This window comes from Toxorhynchites rutilus, chromosome 1 (genome assembly GCF_029784135.1).
Source record: "Toxorhynchites rutilus septentrionalis strain SRP chromosome 1, ASM2978413v1, whole genome shotgun sequence".
Lineage (NCBI taxonomy): Eukaryota > Metazoa > Arthropoda > Insecta > Diptera > Culicidae > Toxorhynchites > Toxorhynchites rutilus.
In genome coordinates this window covers 112,677,373-112,697,352 of record NC_073744.1, presented here as the reverse complement: position 1 = coordinate 112,697,352, position 19,980 = coordinate 112,677,373, and the positions used below count along the sequence as shown (strand labels likewise).

At 37.7% G+C, this 19,980-nt stretch overlaps 1 protein-coding gene across 1 annotated transcript in view; it reads left to right on the top strand.

Moving 5' to 3' along the window:
- The window catches only part of LOC129762449 (protein timeless homolog), a 223,112-nt gene extending 213,518 nt beyond the window's left edge, over positions 1-9,594 (top strand). The window contains exon 15 of the mRNA XM_055760706.1: positions 8,695-9,594. Coding sequence (XP_055616681.1) covers positions 8,695-9,486 — 792 coding nt within the window. The 3' untranslated portion in view covers positions 9,487-9,594. The remainder of the gene's footprint in view (positions 1-8,694) is intronic.
- Positions 9,595-19,980: the final 10,386 nt, after the last annotated feature.

Here is a 19,980-nt window from a genome sequence, read left to right as displayed (position 1 = left end):
GTAATTTTGTAGTTTTGCGAATAAAGTGTTTGATAATTCAACACGTGTTCTCTTTTTTCCCCTTTTTTGAATCCGACAGTATGGACCGCTGCGGGCCGTAACAGTATAAAAAAAAACCTATATCATGTTGGGTGAAATGTGTAAAGCTCAACGGTGGAATAAATTTTCATCTGCGTTTTTCTCGGCATGCTGTATGCCTTTATGTACATTATATCTGTCATTAAGGGGATATTCTAGTGTAGAGACACGAATTTCGGACGTTTCTCCGAGCTCCGTAAAAATAAAAAAAAGAATATTTTCACTATCCATTATATCATTATTTGTGCATCTATCTTTGAACAAAAAAAAAAATGTACAGAGAAAAAATATTATATTAGAATAGTTATGAGCTGATGAAGTGAGAGGGTTGAAAAAAATTGTGCCATGGCGTACACGGTTCCAGCCCTTCTGATTATCTGAAACAAAACAAAAACGAACAGATTCCTAATCAGTAAAGATGCCGCTATCGCATGAACCTCGGGCATGTCAAAAACATCTTTTTTGACAAAATGGCGGCCGTTTGAAAAACAAATTGCGATTCAAAACGGTTTTTTTTCTTAAGCTTTCCAATTTTTAAAAAAATATTAAATTTAAAAAAATATTATTTTTAGAGGTATATGCGCCTGCAGATTGTATCCATGTAAATTCGACATGAATCGGTTCAGTAGAACTTGAGATATCGTGTACGCCAGTTTGAAAAAACTAGTTTCGAGAAAAACGCGTTTGAAGTTCATTGTTATGGCCGTATCAGGTTAGATATCGCATCACCAAAATGGCTCTAATTCGGTGAATAATAGGATTTTCGATAAGCCCTTTCTAGGGTATATTCTTAAATGCATTAACTACATGAAGAAAAAAATTGTGAATTTTTTCAAATTTCTAGACAAGAATACTCCCTTAAGCATTTTTCGTCCAACACCCACTTAGAATGGTATACATATATTAGGGAGAGTATCGAGATACAGAAAATTAAGTAAAGGAAGGCTAACTATATTTCCTTCACAAATCGTCATCGCAAAAACTAATCATATGAAATATGCTACAGATTTTTCCATCATAATTTTGCAGGTAACAATCAGTTTCAACTCAGCTGATGCAGAAATTTTTCAGTAACATTTCCCCACATTGTATTTTTCTGAATTGATTTTTTAGACGCACTAACTTGGACCGCCCTGATTAAACTTTCATTATAATACCAAAAATATGTGTAAACTTCCCTGAAAATATGCATCTAAAACCATTTGTTGGGAAATTATTTATCAATTTGTATGCATTTGTATGACGTCGCCCCTCTGTGAAGTCGGTTCCCCAGACTTCATGCACGGAAAAAAAATCTCATAGATAGCTTCTTTCTATTCAGAGAATGTTTTCATTTCACGGGAAAAAACCAAGGATTTTTTAATCAGACTTGCAAAATGGGCATGAACTAATAGCCTCTGAGTTCATGTAATTTCTACAATACGATCTTAGTTTCCAGTAAATTTATGTTAAAAAAAAATCTGTTTTGGCAGCCATTCCATGCCAAACCGATATAGTGATTCTCAGATTTTTGTGAAATGTTATGTTCCTCATCGTAAAATATTAGACCCTTTTTTATTTTCTCCTTAGGGTGCCCATTTCCAGGGTGATATAAAAAATCAAATTTTTCCCCTCTTTTCCAAGAATAAATTCTTATCTTTCAAACTACTAGACCGATTCAGATGGTCGACATATCAAATAAAAGCCAGTTAGCTAGTCTTTTTTGACATAGGACTATGTCTTTAATTTCACTCTACGAAAGATGTAACAATTCGTTAAGTGTTTTTAAACGCATATTACTCAAAATCGTTATTGCGACATGTGTTGTGTTATATACCCATTAGACAGGAAATTTATCCAGTATTTTTTTTTTGTTTAAAACATGAACCGTGAAAAAAGTTAACAATTTGACGATTATAAAATGGGTATGTTTTCTCTCGATCGCACTAACCACTCGCTTTCCTACCCGACGCAACGAGCAATCTTTTTGCCTAAATTCGGGCGTTAGCTCACAATGTGAGTATAATGAATTATACTCCATTTACCGATAATAGGCAGTTATCAGTTATTGTATTGTACATATGTTGCCTAATCATTTTGTGCTCAATCTACGTTTTTATCCTGTAGGTCTTGCTACTAACAATTTATGTAATTGTGGTCCAGGATGTCATAATATCCAGCATGTTGTTTGGTTATGTAAAAATGCAATTAATGAATCTAACTGGCTGCTGATATAGAAGATCGGAAGGGTATACTCACGCATATCAGATTATGAGTTTTGTTAGAGAAAATGATTCTACTTTGTTTGGACAAGTGGGTTGAAACGAACAATTTGCTGTCAAATACGCAGTTTGGCTTCCGCCGAGGTAAAGGGACGAACGATTGTCTCGCGCTGCTATCTTCTGAAATCCAAATCGCATTTGCTCGCAAAGAACAAATGGCTTCCGTTTTTCTCGATATCAAAGGGGCATTTCATTCAGTTTCCATGGAAATTCTCTCAGAGAAACTTCATAATCGTGGACTTTCGCCAATTGTACAATTTACTGTCAGAAAAGCACATGTTTTTCAATCATGGCAGCTTGAAATCTTCTCGATACAGTTTTATGGGCCTACCACAAGGCTCCTGCCTAAGCCCCCTCTTGTATAGTTTTTACGTCAATGATATGGATGATTGTCTAACTAGAAACTGCACGCTGAGACAACTTGCAGACGATGGAGCTATTTCCATCACGGCTACTAATCCCACCGTTCTGCAAAAATCCTTGCAAGATACCCTGACAACCTGTTCACGTGGGCTCTCAAGTTGGGTATCGAATTCTCTACGGAGAAAACTGAAATGGTCGTTTTTTCTAGGAAGCACGAACCCGCCCGAACTCATCTATCCGGTAAAGCGATCAGGCACTCGATGTTTTTCAAATACCTTGGAGTATATTTTGACTCTAAATGTAGCTGGGGAATACACATTGCGTATTTGAAACAGAAATGCCAGCAAAGAATTAATTTTCTCCAAACAATAACCGGAACATGGTGGGGCGCCCATCCAGGAGACCTCATTCAGTTGTACAAAACGACGATATTATCAGTGTTAGAATATGGCAGTTTTTGCTTCCGATCAGCTGCCAGGATTCATATTCTCAAGCTGGAGAGGATACAATATCGTTGCTTGCGTATAGTCATGGGGTGTATGCATTCGACACATACGATGAGTCTCGAAGTCTTGGCAGGAGTACCCCCGCTTACTCTTCGGTTCACAGAATTATCCTACAGATTTCTCATCCGTTGCAAGATCATGAATCCATTGGTGATTGATAACTTCGAAAATCTACTCCAATTGACTCCTCAGTCAAGTTTTATGTCTTTATACAATGAGTACCTTACCCATGAAGTGCACCCTTCACCAGGCATCTCCAACCAAGTTTGCTTCCCATACTTTTTCTGTCATTTTTGATCTGTCCATCTACACTCCGATTCTATTCCGCCGATATTTTCGGCAGAATATGGGAAAGTTATATCTGATAAAATGTTCTTTACTGACGGTTCATGCATAAACGGGTCCACTGGCTTCGGCATCTTCAATGAAAATTCCAGTGCCTCTTTCAAACTCAAAGATCCTTGTTCCGTGTATGTCGCTGAAATGGGTGCGATATACTATGTTCTAGGGATCATTGAAACACTGCCCATCGACCATTATTTTATTTTTTCAGACAGTCTCAGCTCAATAGAAGCAATCCGCTCAATGAAAGATGATAAACGCTCATCTTATTTCCTAACAAGAATAAGACATCTATTGAGTGTTTTGGTCGAAATATTATTCAAGATTACCTTGGCATCTCTAATTGCTCGATTCCGGGGAATGAGAAAGCGGACTCGCTAGCTAAGGTGGGCGCTTCAGAAGGCACACTTTTTGAAAGGCAAATTGCTTATAACGATTTTTTTCACATTCCTCGTCAGGACACACTCGTTAGTTGGCAGCGCATGTGGAGTGAAGATGAGTTCGGTCGCTGGTTACACACGATTATCCCTAAGGTCTCGACGAGTGCATGGGATTGAATGTAGGTCGTGATTTCATTCGCGTGATATCTCGGCTTATGTCCAATCACTACAACCTAAACGCGCATCTCTATCGCATTGGGCTCGCAGCAAACAATCTTTGTGATTGTGGCGATGGCTACCACGACATAGAGCATGTTGTCTGGTCGTGTATCCGGTTCCATACTGCTCGCTCTCAGCTCTCTAGAGCACTGAGAGCAAAAGGCAGATAATCGGATATCCCCGTCCGGGATATCTTAGGTAGCCGTGATCCTGATCTTCTGCTTCATCTATACCTGTTCCTCAGAAACGCCGATGTCAACGTTTAATGATGTTTCCTCCGTTGTGTCCCTGTTTCATATCCCTCCTATCCGATCTATAAACTTTTACTTAGTCGCGGCAATACATACACACACTCTTTACAGATACACGGGCCAAAGGTTGTGCAGTCCACTGATCATTCAACAAGAGCCAAAGGTTGTACCGCTCATGACAACTCTACACGAGCTGATGTTTGCGCCGGCTAGTGACCATTCTATCCTGGATTCCTCGAGTCGAGAAGACGCACCACGATAGATATGGGGTACAGACTAGGGGGGCGCTGCTGATTAATGGTCAGCTGCATCCCAATAGGAAGTATCCCGTGTCGGGCACAGGTACAGAGCATTGGAGACAGCAACATCACAATTACGAAAACACTTGTAATACTAACCTCGAGCCAACCGCGAGTAATCGGTTACATATTACTAACATAGTTATAAGGCAAACGTTGTCGAAATATTGAACTCCCGACCCCGTCAGGTTGACGCCATATGAGCCTTAATAAAAATATATATTTCGGATAAAAAAAAAACGTTCCGGACAACGTGGCAACGATGGCAACGAAAATATTATTTTTATCAATAAATATTTTTCTGTAGTCATAAATTTATTTGACTTAGGCTTATATTTATGTAGACCTGAAATATTTAAACTTGTGTTCGAAAATGATACAGGATGATTATTTGTCTTCTGCATAATTGAAAAAACAGAAGAAAAAAGTAGTAATATCTTAAATGGAGTGGTTCAGGATTCTACCACGTTATCTCATCTAAGGATACAAGTTCATACAGGAAACGTTTTTTCAAGGCTTTCATTTGATGAAAAAAACAATGAACAATGAAAAAACTCAATTCAAATGCATTTACTCCACACAATCGCAGTCCTGTGTTAAGATCCCGTGCTGTCATACAAATAAAACTCAAATTTCTGCATTACTCGAGAATTAATAAAGCAAATGAAACCAAATTTGGCATGCGGAGGTTTTAGGATGAAATAAATGTTTTTAATGGTTAGACACTCCACGGTAGTTTGACACTCCACCCCCCTCTCTGAGGGGGAGCTGCCATACAAAATTAAACGGGGTCGATTAGAAGATCAATCAATGAACAGTTCTGTGATTGGACCCATGAACTTGGTCATAGTAAGAAAACGTGAATGTTTGAAGGTATTCATAACAAAAAAACAAATTTTGGGCGGGACGAAGTTTGCCTACATACAAATGTTACGAATTAAACATTAATATTATTTTTTCAAAGAAAAACACGAAAAAGTTGTTGTTCGAAAAACTTTTTCCCTGAAAAAGTGCCCATCGTCAGATGTAGACTTGTTGTAGACTTGTTGTAAATTGTATGGGCTATTCACATCAATTTTGTTCGGAATAAAAAAAAATCAGTAAAAATAAATTTTAATTTTCAAAATATTTTTTTCAGTGATTTTTTTTCAAAAGTTGCTTGATATTTTTTAATGAAAACATAAATAATTTCCTACATTTTATTGTTTAACCAACATTTTGTAGATTCAATTTTTTCGAACAACAACTTTTTCATGTTTTTCTTTGAAAAAATAATATTAATGTTTAATTCGTAACATTTGTATGTATAAATTTTTGCGATTTACATGCTTTGCTATCTTTTGACGTAGAACTACGTCTTTCATTAAGGGTGCCAAATCAGAAAACAGGTAACGTTTTTTATGAAATAAAGTTAACGTTAATAACTATTTTTGCCGCGAACGGATTTTAGCGATTTACATACTAAACGAATCGGAAATTCCCTAAGATTTGTTTAATATGCTATACATTAGAATCCCCTGGTTTGTAAATGGTTAAAATTCATGAAAACTTTAGGCGTTTCCATTTTTCCATACATTTGTTCTGTCCATTTGTGTGCTTTCCCGAACAGTGCAGTCAATAACGAGCAACTTATCGACGACCAACGAAGGGGAATGAAGGGGAACATTTGCCTTGAGTATAAACAGTAAATCTCGCTGAGTCAAACTTTCATTCGGCATTGGACTGTTGAGCAATCCAGTTCACTTTGCTTTCGCTGCGCTTCAATTTAAGATTGGAGATTGGAGTGTGTGATGAGCAAGAAGAAGAGGGAGGCAGGCTCTAGCCAAGCAAAAAACGAACGCATTGCCAGGGGCAATGAAATTTCGAGGCAAGCGTCATCTAATGATGCACACGATGTTGGTGTTGTGAAAAGCGTTCGCACTGAACCGAGCCTTCGCGAGTGTGGCACCGCATCGAACAACAGCTAAATAGGCGATTTCGGCGCGTCGGTCGAAAATGTAAACGGCTTCTTTGGTGCCTTTGAAAATGCATCAATGCATGAAACTGACGTTATGGCGAAGCAGGCGTTAAGGTTATGCTATAAAAAAATATTCGGGAAATACCAAGCATCTTGAATGTCTTACTGGAATGTTATAAGTTACTTAAGTTCGCGTGCCAGACGCAAAACTGCCTTCAACTAGGATTGCATTTGCGCTAATATTGATCATAATGAAGCATTACTACTGTTTTCGAGGTTGTTGATATTAACAAAAAGAGTTTATTTCGCTTGTTTAGTCACCAAGAAAGTAAATGTCGTTCTGGAGTTTTGTATGTAATTGGGTTTCGCTTACCAGTAGCAAAAATTCCTCCACTAATGGTGACAGCTGCGCTTCTCTCGAGCATGAGAAAGTAATGTAACTTTTTTTGAGGCCAGTAATATCAACAAAAGCGTTTCTTTTGAGAATAGCGCAAAATGATGAGAAGTATTTGTATTCCTAGTAGCTCCAAGCCACCAATGTATGGTTCTGTATGCATGCTATGGCGAACGCTTGTTTTGCGCTTGGTTTACGTTGTACGAACGATGCCTAGAGGTAACGATTGCTTTAAGGCAATACTAAATAATATGTAGCATGATATTTGATACTTGCAAGTGTTGTCATTGTTGTTGTTTCCATTCGGTGCCAAAGATATATTGATGTAGTTATGAGATGTGGAATAATGGTGCTGGTGTAACATGTATATAATCGACTGTAGCCGAGTCTATGTCAATTGCGAAAAAGGCCACCGGAATAGCGTTCAAGGTAAATTTTCAATGCATTGACATGAAATAAATTGCGACATACGATCAGCTAGTGTATTGTTTTGCGAGGGCAAAAATGAATCATTAATCAATTAACGTCAACTGATTCTACAATGAAAAACCATTTCAAAGATTATTCTACTAAGCAGTTGTTTCGAAAATTTCACAGCATTATAGAATAATATCCGAAGGTATAAACAAGCGACTTATATAAAATAACAGCGTAGTTCTACGTCAATAATGCGGTCGTATCTTGGACACAGCCTCCTATAATTTTTTCTATTTAGAAACATGTCAACGCGAGAATTTACACACAAAATGTAACGAGTAAAACATTAGTTTTCAGGGGTCTCCATATAAAAATGCCCTATTTCCATAGTTTCTGGGAAAAAAAGGTAGAAAGTTGACGTCTTCGACGAAAGTTCATATTTTTAAAACATCTAAAACTTTGTCGAATATACTACATATATCGCTATCTTTAAACAAAACTAGGATTAGTTGTTATTTTTTTCAAAGAATACATGAAAAGTTGTTGTTAGAAAAAAAATTTCCCTGTAAAAGTGCCCATTTTCCGATGTATGGACGACGTGTTGGAAATTGTAAAGGCTATTCATATAATTTTTTTGAATTTTTTTTGAATTTTTATTTTTTGAATATTTTTTTATGCAGCTAAAATTTTTGGGGTTTCTTAATGATAATTTAAACAATTTCCTACATTTCACCCTTTGATTCGAATTTTTTAGGTTATAATTTTTTGTAAAAAAAATCAAGCAATTTTTTTTGGCCCTTTTCAGAAAGTAGCCTTTTCTTTTTTGTATATTTCAAGTATGCAAAGCTGCACAAAAGCCCCTGTGCTTACACCTACAACGTTTCGCTGCTATCTGTGTTGGTGCTTACAACTCCTAAGACGAGTTGGCATGAAATTCGTCAGCTTTAAAATGATGTACATCTTTATACATAGATTTTTCACGAAGTCACAGCATGTCAAAAATCACTTGAAAATTTCATCTTTGCACTCTGTTCCTCTTATTCTTTTGGTCGAGTATAGACTGAATTATACTCTGAACATGTTTTCACGTTTTTCTGAACTTATATCTATAACTTATCTGCATATAATTAAATAATCAATTTAGGTTTATTTAATTGTATAATCAAGCCCATAGCAAAACGCAAAATCAGAAGTGTCAATTAATCCATTATCGTTTATCGCTTCCAGGAAGCCTACTGGCGCATCCCCGTTTCTTTGAAGCCCAAGGAACTGCAATTACGCGTGAAAATACTTAACGGTGAATATCGGGACGAACTTGAGGACGAATCTCAACCTCTTGCAGCGGAAACGGTAAGCTATCCTAGTGACGAGGAAGAGCCGGAGGTGTCGGAGGATGTCTTCAGCGCATGGCGAAAGAAAAATAACGTGCTCTACAGCAAGAGTGATGACGAAAGTGAGGTACGTGAGCCACTAAAGCAAAAGCCCAGAAAAGAGTGCAAGAAGTCGAAGCCCAAGGGAGCAGATGAAAGGCAAAACGCCAGTAAGAAACGAAAGGACACAAATAATAAATTCAACTTGGATGACTTGGCAAAACAAAATGACGACGAACCAGACAGGATGGATTCGGACGTGGAACTGTATGAGGATGAGAGAGAAAATCTGGAAGATTTCCCAAGTCACCGTTCGCTGGTGGTTTCGGACGATGAAAACGATTTCGATAGTACCGATGGGAGAAGCACGGCTGCCGCTAATATGGACACATTAAAAAATAACAAAAAGACAAAATTAAAGGCATCAATTATGTTGGACTCAGATTCAGAGCCAGAGGCCGATGGGAAGCAGTTTCGACTGGTTGTCTCCGATGAGGAGGGAGAAGGACAGGATCAGATTCACGGAGGAAGCAGCAGTGCTTCAACCGTCAAACGAACCAGATCCGATCAATCCGACGAAGACGAGGTGGTGCAGAAGAAAGCCAAACATCATCGTCGAGCCGTCATTAGCGACGATGACGAGGACTGAGATTCTGTCAGGGCGTTGGACGCTTGTGAGCATTCTTTTTGAATATTTTATTAGTTGTATCATGCGTTTTCAATTATCTATAGACTAATACATTTTGTTTTCAGGAAATTTTGTGTTTCATTATTCTAGAGCATACCGAATGATGTAATTTGATTCTGACCATACCCGTGAACAGTGGTTTCCTTCTAACAGAACTTTGAATTGCACACTCAGATACAATGCTTTGAGTTCGAAACATGCATTTGATGCCTACACGAATCCCATTAAGTTGATAACAATGTTTCGTCTGATACAAAATTAAATCTGGTATCCCATCTAGAAGTTGCATATCCTTTTTCCATTTATCGTACAACCTTCAAGCCATTAGCACTCTCTATATTTTACACTCATTAGTTTTATTTTGATTCCCAAGTGGGGAAACCACTGGAAGGCTAAAGTAAGCACACCGATTAAAATCTAGTCCTCTCTATAATTAATATTTGCTTCCTTATCACCCTATATGTGATACCAGTAGAAAATTAAAACCATTCGAGAAAACCCCTAATACTGGGAGAGGCCATAACTATCGCTGGGTTCATTCCCCCACCACTGATGGCGCTGCGCTGCTTGTTATCACCGTTGAGTGAAGCTTTCCAATGAAGAGGGCTAAGCCTTTCCCATCCATTTTCTGTTACTGGGAACTCTTGAAGCAATTTTACTCATACCATGTGTGACACTCACACACACTCACATTGACCCGGGAAAGGATCAATCGGGAGAGCGTTTCTATGCAGCAATTTGTAAACTTCAGTAACAAGGGAATGGGATTGAAAGATGATTATCGTTGTGCCAGACAGGCTCACACTCTTTCGCTTCATGTGGCTCGGGGATAGCAAAGGTTTCACATCTATTCAATGATTGGTTGTGGTAGATCGCTTCCAGTTACTTAGTAGCTGGTAGCAAAGCATTAACGCCGCTTCTTTGGTGTGTAGGAGATGGGGGAATGGTTACACATGAATAATATATAAATTCACGCCTTTATGTGTGTCCTCTCTGCGTTAGTAGTGCAATATTGCCCAATGGTGTTGTTGGGCTTGTTTCGACGAAGGACACTGCCGTTCGTATGTTTATATATATCTACTAGCTGACCCGGCAAATTTCGTCCCGCCCAAAATTTATTTTTCGTTATCACTTCCACGTTTTCTTGCTAAGCCCACGTCCATAGGTCCAATCGCAGAACTGTTCATTGATTGATTTTCTATCTACCCTTTAAAATTATTTTTTACTATAAAATTTCAGTACTTCTACCAAAACTCGACATTATGATATAAGATTATTTTCACACACAATTTTCGTTTCCGCAAACACACTAAGTTTTATTCCATTTGTTTGATTAGTTATCGAGTTGTGCAGCAACCTCTCCCCCTTTTTAGAGAGTGGAAAGGAGTGTCAAACCACCATAAAATCATGTATTGCACCTTAAAACCTCCTCATGCCAAATTTGGTTTCATTTGCTTGAATAATTCTCGAGTGATGCAGAAATTTGTGTTTCATTTATATGGCAAAAAAAATAAATAAAATTTAATTTAAATTTTTCAAATTTTTGGTCGAAAATCGACCTTTTTGGGACTTAGCTAAGTCGGTGATGTGGCATATCACCGATTGTTCTTGCTTTGCCACAATATGATAGAATTTAGTACCGTTCCTCATTACGTTTGCCAAAATGAACTGTGCCTCCGCTTGAGCAAACCACATTTCCGGTTTTGCTTTTCACAACTCTGGAAGCTTCACATAAACAACGGCTGCTGCTCCGGCAGATTCGATTGTTCCAGTAATTTCGACATTGCTTGGTGGTGTTGACATTGTTATTTGAGGTTAGAACGAGGAGGCGGCTTGAATAATTCGATATCTTCCCGCGAAGCTTGCTCGAATCGATTGAGCATACGAACTGAACTCACGTCGCGGTCACCAATATGATGGATTAACACAGGAAGAAACGAATACGAATTAATTAGTTTTCAGAATAAACTTTATTTCTCTAAGAATTTCACGTGTTCCGTTTTCTACGTGTCGCTACTAATTCCAAGTTCTCTCAGACGTTTTTAACTACAAGATAGTATACAGTCAATCGCAAAATTAAGTATACACCCCGTGTTGGTTTGTTATTTCTGAGTTTTTCGGGGTTAAAAACAGGAAGTGGGTTATATCTATGGTATAACCGCAAGGGTGACGTAGGACTATCGTTGATTTAGAGATCATTTGTTTGAAGTTGAATCTGAATTCATTCTGAATGAATGAATATTTGGAGGACTTCGAAAACGAGAGCGTTACGTTGGAGGCACAAGATTTTATGCATCCAATATTGGATACGGAAATATCCTACTGATGGGGAAGAATAATCTTCAGAAGCTATCCTGTTAATTGCAATTGATTGAAAAATCACAAAACTAAATGTATTTGGTCACAGTGTCACATGGATGGAAAATATTCAAATAAACTCTTTCACATGAATGTATTTTTAAATTCCCAGAGGAACTGGCAGATTATTTTCCGGATCTTTCTCGATGCTGAATGGCATCCAAACGGAAAGAATTCCGTGTGTGTATGTGTGTGTGTAGCGGCTGCTTCGATGGTCACCTTCTCTTCTCCTGAAGGATCGGCTTTTCTGTGCTCCCTCACAGTTTCAAACAAACTGCTTGCGTTTCAGGGCAGATCTCGATCCTTCGCCGTCCAGCATCCTCAGCAACGATGTTGTCTTGTCGATGTCCTCACGAAAAATGAATGCATCTCAAAAAGGAAGGGTTTGTATTTTTTTTTAATCCAAAATATATATTTTATTAAGGCTCATATGGCGTCAGCCTAACGGGGCCGGGAGTTCAATATTTTGACAATGTTTGCTTAGACTATGTTAGTAATATGTAACCGATTACTCGCGGTTGACTCGAGGTTAGTATTACAAGTGTTCTCATAATTGGGTTTGTATTATAGAGACTTTAAACTTTTGCAGTTCATTCGTCTCTAGCCTTGAGAAAGGCCCTTTGAAAACTCTACTCTACTCTACTACTCTACTCCAGCGCTACCACCTCCGCCCTCTTGCCTTGAGAAAGGAACTCGATCCCTCGCCGTCCAGCTCGTCCAGCAACGATGTTGTCCAGTCGGTGTCCACACAAAGAAATGGGAATGCATCTCACCACCAGAATATCGCTTAAGTATGCTTTTTGTGCGTGATTGAATCGAGAGAAGGCGTGGTTTATGATGGCAATTTGGAAGGCAAACTAGTGGGGAATGAACTTTCTGAGCTCGGAACTTTCGGCGACTGAGCAATAATCGATTGCGGGCGCATACAATATTGGATACGGAAATATCCTACTGATGGGGAAGAATAATCTTCAGAAGCTATTCTGTTAATTGCGATTGATTGAAAAATCACAAAACCAAATGTATTTGGTCACAGTGTTACATGGATAGAAAACATTAAAATAAACTCTTTCACATGAATGTAATTTCAAATTCCCAGAGGAACTGGCAGATTATTTTCAGTAACGATTAGATATTTCCACATTTTCCTCGATACTGGAAGCCCACCAGTGGTTAATACTAACTCGATAACCACCTGTTAATAGTACTTGATTGGAAAATATTTGGTCACAGTGTTACATGGATAGAAAACATTCAAATAAACTCTTTCACATGAATGTATTTTTAAATTCCCAGAGGAACTGGCAAAATATTTTCAGTAACGATTAGATATTTCCACATTTTCCTCGATACTGGAAGCCCACCAGTGGTTAATACTAATTCGATAACCACCTGTTAATAGCACTTGATTGAAACATATTTGGTCACAGTGTTACATGGATAGAAAACATTAAAATAAACTCTTTCACATGACTGTAATTTCAAATTCCCAGAGGAACTGGCAGATTACTTTCAGTAACGATTAGATATTTCCACATTTCCCTCGATACTGGAAGCCCACCAGTGGTTAATGCTAACTCGATAACCATCTGTTAATAGCACTTGATTGAAACATATTTGGTCACAGTGTTACAGGGATAGAAAACATTCAAATAAACTCTTTCACATGAATGTATTTTTAAATTCCCAGAGGAACTGGCAGATTATTTTCCGGATCTTTCTCGATGCTGAATGGCATCCAAACGGAAAGAATTCCGCGCGTGTATGTGTGTTTGGGTGTGTAGCGGCTGCTTCGAGATCTTCCCGGGGAACCGTTGGTGACACCGTTCATCCGCGCTTTCATGATATGCGCATGATGCTCCAATCGCTGTTCAATTAGAACTGAGTGGATTTCCGAGCGGCGCTCGCTTATATACCGATTGGTGATTTCAATAGCCTGTTTTGAAAGCAATTTTAAGACAATTGAAACAAGTTTTTGGATCAGAAAGTAACAAGTATAGAACGCGTAGACATTTTATCTTTCGAATGAAGTGTTTATCATACCATTTCGTTCAGTTGTTTAGGAGCTATTAACGCTCAAAATCTCGGTCTCCGGCGTAACGCTTTCGTTTTCGAAACTTTGATTTTACACCCCGGTATAGAAATGAAAGACGTAGTCCTACGTCAAAAGTAAATAATTGAAAGTGACTCATATTCATCGTAAAATTGATCCTTTTCACTCTCATGTAGTGATAAGAAAAAAAATGAAATGGTCACATTTGTACTTCAAATTTAGAAAAACAAACAAAAGTCACGGGAGGGTTGTGTCCGAGACACGACCGCATGGTTGACGCAGGATTCCGTTAGGCTATCTGTTGATTCTGAATATGTTATACATCGTTAAACTGGATATGAATTACATCGTTAAACTCTTTGATAATCCAGTGATTCTAGACGAATTTTTACTTTCTGAGTGTTTATTCAACTTTATGCGAATTTTAATTGGACTAACAACACCTAATACTATATGTAGAGCAATCACTTTTTCTAATATTTCTTCACTTTTCCAATTTTTATCGCCGTATAAACTTTCTTTAGATGAAAATGAACGCAACAAAACAGACAGCTTAAACCAAACGACCCGTTCTCGAGCGGGAACACCCCTTGGTTTATATTTATGAAAATTGAAATAAATCGTTTCATATATCAAGTCATCTTTAACACAACTGTTACCATATACAATTTTACACTTACACTTGTGCTAAATTTTTCACAATACACGATCGGTCATTGATATGAAATTTCACGAAGCAACCAACATTAAAGTTCCAAATTTAAATTTTATTTGCTAGAATTAATCGTATCACTCATCTAACTTGAAATATAAAAAATGCCTCCGACTTTCATATATTTGCAATGCCGATTTCTTCCGGGAACCTTGGTTTTGATGTTTCTGTTAGGGAATACATTTCGGTAGGAACAAAAGTTTCCCCTACAAATACATGAAGCAATGTCGATTTCCCTCAGGCAGCTTGGTTTTGATGTTTCTGTTAGGGAAATTCAGTAGGAATAAAAGCTCCCCAACTACTTTCATGTATCTGTAGGAAATACATTTTGGTAGGAACAAAAGCTCCTCCTACTTTCATGTATTTGCAATGTCGATTTCCCCCAGGCAGCTTGGTTTTGATGTCTCTGTTAGGGACCCGCCGCATGTGTCGCCAATTTCGACCAATCAGAAAAGGATATTTCCGTTAGGATAGGGGTTGAAATTTTTCAATTGTTTAATAGTTAGTTTCATGACATATATTATTTTTTTCAATATAAAAAATTGTTATGGAGTGCCGAAATCGATTGACGCAAAAGTTTCTGACTGAGCAACAAGCGTTTGAAATTGGACAATTTTCACGATGTGCTCATTTTTCGATTTTCAATTTGTACCCCAATATGTTCCCGAAAGACGTAATCCTACGTCAAAAAATCTTCAATTAAGACGTTGCAAAATTTAATGTACAGCTCAAGTTTTTCTTGAAAAGAAAATTGAAATCAGTTCAGAAATGTTAACAGATAACAAAAATCAACAAGGATTCCAATGGTGGTATTTGGTAAGGCCCTCTCTGGCGTCCAACACTGTCTGCAAGTGCCGAGGCGAGATTTTTGGTCACTGTGAACGGAATGCTCTCCCAAATCTCCTTAATCCTCGTTTCGAGTTCTACTTCGTTCCCTGGATTTTTATTCTTCAGACATTTCTTGATTCACCACCATAGATGCTCAATAGTGTTCAAATCCGGTGATTGCGGAGGTGTCTTGAGTTGATTGGGACATTATGGAGTAGGCACTTCTGCACGATGAGATCACTTTGCTTCGGCTCATTATCCAGTTGAAAGTAGTAACCACGAAAGATAGTTGTCCATCGCCGAATCGATAAACTCCATAGTTCCAGTTCCAGAAGCCGCCATGGTACCATACATCATCTGACTACCGCCGCCGTGTTTTACTGTGCGAACCAAATGCTGAATCTGGAGCACCGAACCTGGCTTCGAACCAATCATAATCAAATCACTTACACCCCTTTGATTCTAAGCCCCTCAATTGACACTTTACAATTTGTAGTATTTACCGAAAAATTCATCATACATAGGAGAAATCAGGGTAAAATCGATACTATGAGTAATAAAAACCTTGATAAAAACCATTTAGAAGCAATATTTCGCAAATTTTCCGATGTCCCCCGTACAAACTTGTCATTTCGTTGGTTTCGAGTCACTCTACAGTTGCGGAGGTCGCTTTGCTATAAAACAAACAATAAAACAAAGCCGATCAGCAAACGGAAGACAGTCCGTGTAAAATTTCGCTTGTTAAATTCAAGTGTTTTAGTCGAGAAATTTTGGAAAATTCGAAATATTTTATAAGCATAATCTTATATCATTGTCCGGTTAATTTTTGAGACGGTAAGTGGTTTTGTTGCTTATGAAACCTTATTTTGAAATTTAAAGCCCTTTCGGGGTGAAACCGGCACTTTCAGTTAGGGTAAAACCGACACCTGGTTAGTGTTTCACCGAGAGGTAAAATGTGTCCTTTTTTTGGTAGATGCCTCTTGTTTATGTTTGGAAGACAAAACGGCAGATCTGGATGGATATTCAGCTGAAAACAGCCAAAGCCAATGTTAACAATAAATGTTCATCGGCCACATCTTCGGTGGCTGCTCTCCCAAGATGGGATCAAAACTATTTACTCCGTACCAGGAGCATGAGCTTGTCCGTCACCTGCTCGATCTTGAGAACCGTTTCTATGAGATCCTTATTACTGATATCCGTTGGCACGAAAAACAACGTGAAACACCCTTCTAATAAAGAAAGATAACTGCTGACTGAGATTTATTTATTTTTTCGTTCCGCAAACCTGGAACTGTATTAGCAGTTAGACAAAAGACCTACTTCTTTTGGCGATATTTTCGGCCAATAGTTAGAATTTCATGGAAATAGTATCTCTTAAAAACCCACGTACGCTATCATACTGAAATGTTTCATATATTTCATAATTCTTCTGACCATCTCTGGAGACGAGTCTGAGGACTGGCTTCTTCCTCCGCTTTCTGCATTTTCTCCCGGCAAGTGCAATGATTAGAACAGGTTTACCAAACCAAGCATGTGAAGGCTTCGGAATGTAAATGTAATTTCTGGCGTTGTTTTTCTTACTCCCGTAGCGAATGTTTTTCGTACCATAAACGTTTAGTTGGTGTAGCACAAATTATATTTTTCTGCTATGTTTTGCCATCAAACCTTGTTCGAGGATTTGAACCGCGCACACCGAGCCAACCAAACAATCGGGTTGGTAAAGAGTGCGCACACTAGCCAACTGTCAGTCGAATATTCTCGAAAGACTGTATTTAATTTGTGTTTGACAACGGAGAAGAGAACGGCGAAGGAAAACCAAAAAGAGATGCAGAGAGCATTGGGTGCATCGCATTCTCAGTGATTCGCACTGCACGCAGCGTTGCCAATGTTCCAGTTTAAATTCCAGTTTTTTTCTCTCGATCCAGTCGAACAGTTAAATCCTGAAATCTTCCAGTTTTTTGGAATATCATCCAGTTTTATCCAGTGTTTTATATGTGTGCTTCAGTTTTACCCATTTTATGTAAAATAAATTCACAATGTATACATAATATCCCTCACTCACCCTTCCTATCCCATGACCAATTTATTTTTTTGACATTCATCGTTCGATCGATTCAATGTGTATTTACCTTTTTTTCAACTCAGTGTTTTTTTTTCTCTCGCTTACACTTCCGAATCCAATACGGTTAGTGCACAGTGCGTGCTACACTGTCTTTGAATTTATATAAATATCAGATGTTATAGGTTCTCCAAAATATTCTGAAGTTCTGACTTGAACTATAATTTCAATCACTACTGGCAATGTTCATAGCAAAATATCTCACCTAAATAGGTTCATAGAGCCCGTGTGCTATGCTGCCTTTGAGTTTATATAATCATCAAATTTTATTGGTATTCCAAATCATTCTAAATTTCAGAAGAGCATAGAGTCAATGTGTTCCATTGGCTTTGATTGATATGAGCATAAAACCCAAGTAATCTTGTTTCCATTTACATCAAAAGGATATTAGTTTCTGATGGTCTCCCAAAGAATTTTCAGTTCTAAATAGCATTGACATTACGCATGATCTAAACTCTCCTATTTGATGCATGATCGAACCGCTTTCAAATGTTAACGAGTGGGAGCTGGAACCAACTACGCAAAAGTGACAAACCGAAGATCAAGTATGGTCAAAAGGAACACTACAGAATTCAAAAAATAACTTCAAATATTGTCTCACAGTAATGTTCGAGTAGTGGGAAACGGCATTTTGATCTGCTCAAATGATATGATTAAGTAATTGTTCATTTCGCCGTTTAATGAACTACATATAAATACTACACGACGCTTCGAAGGAAATTCTATCTCTCAATCATTGGAATGGGAAAATAAACATTTAGAAGCCGATCTTTTTAGAATAAGACGGTTTTACATGATTCAGTTTTCTTCCAGTTTTTTAAAGAGCAATCTTCCAGTTTTTAAAAAATATCATTGGCAACCCTGACGGCACGTATGTTGGATGCCAAAATAGAGAGCGAATTGAGAGCGAAATGAGCTATCGGCCGATAAACAATCGTCGTGTGTGCGTAGATCGATGCTAGCCATTACTGATTAAACGGACGGCCGATAGTTGACCGACCGAATAGTTTGAATGCAATCGGGAAACGTATCAAACATTTTTATCTGCCGATACGGAATCGGTCTGCGCATGCACTGAGAGGAAAATTTAGTAAATATGACGAATTTTTTGGTACATGTTACCAATTCTCTAGTCATTTTCTACCCTACTAATCATTGGTACATGTTACAAAAAAGAATGGTAGGCACATATGTCAAACAAACTACAAATTGTTGGTCCAACATTGGTGCAATAACAGTGAAAATTTTGCTTCATATTTGTGAGAGGTAATCATCAGGGATAATGACAATATTTTTTAATAATTATTTTTAATTTAAAAAATTGTATTTGATTGCGTTTGATTCTACTTACTTAGAATACATTATACTAATAACTTATTCTATAAACAACATCAATAATTCTCGTTGGAATCATTCTATAAACTGCGTACAAGAGGCAAATTTTAATCGCAGCCTTAACCACCTCAATTTGATGAGCATTTCCAAAGCAAGTTCCCGTTCCTCTTCCTGCTACATCGCTCTGATTTGCATTAGCTGATTAGCAGAGTGACGGTAGAATTAGCACGTTTCATCCGTATTTTGTTCTCTCGTGTCCCTATGAAGCAAAGAAATACATATGTTAATGATATTAAATGTGCTCCTATGTATGTTCACCTTAAGTTTTTTACGGTCGATGATGTGTTGAAGAAAGATTCCAATCTTAGCGACAAACTCGCCATTACCTTCAATCCCATAGCTTGGATGGTTTTTGGTAAACAAGTATTACGAGTCTGGGATCATGCCAGCTGTAAAGACAAGGAAAAAGGTCAATAGTGTTGTAATGTATAGAATATAACTGATGTTTATCCTTGGCGGGAATATGAAAATAGTTTCCCGACCGAGGTGACTGATGTAAAAAAAACGAAAACTTATCTCCGATTTGTTTATGACGAATGATTGTACTGCATATAATTTTAAGGCCAACTAAAAAAGAAAAAAATGGTATTAGGTTAATTATGTTAATATTGATCAAAATTTCTTGTGATATTTTCCCCGCCGAAAATATGAAAACAAATTCTCGGGGGAGATGAATACATAAGTGAATTCAATAAAAACAAAGTGCTTACCTCCGAATCGCTTCGTCTCCAAAAGACAAAAGACAAAGTGCGCACATCACAGTTGTTAGGTATGACAATAAAAACAAACTTACTAATGGTATGAAGTAAAATATACGAATTCCTGGTAGGAACATTCATTGCGTCTGACATTTTTTTTACGCAATTTTAGTAATATTTACAAAAAAATGTGTATATTTTACCAATGTTTTTGCTACTAAAGATTTGGTAGCTGCTTTTACTAAACTATTTCTCCATTGTGTGCATATCGCTCCGTACTGATTAAAGGTAA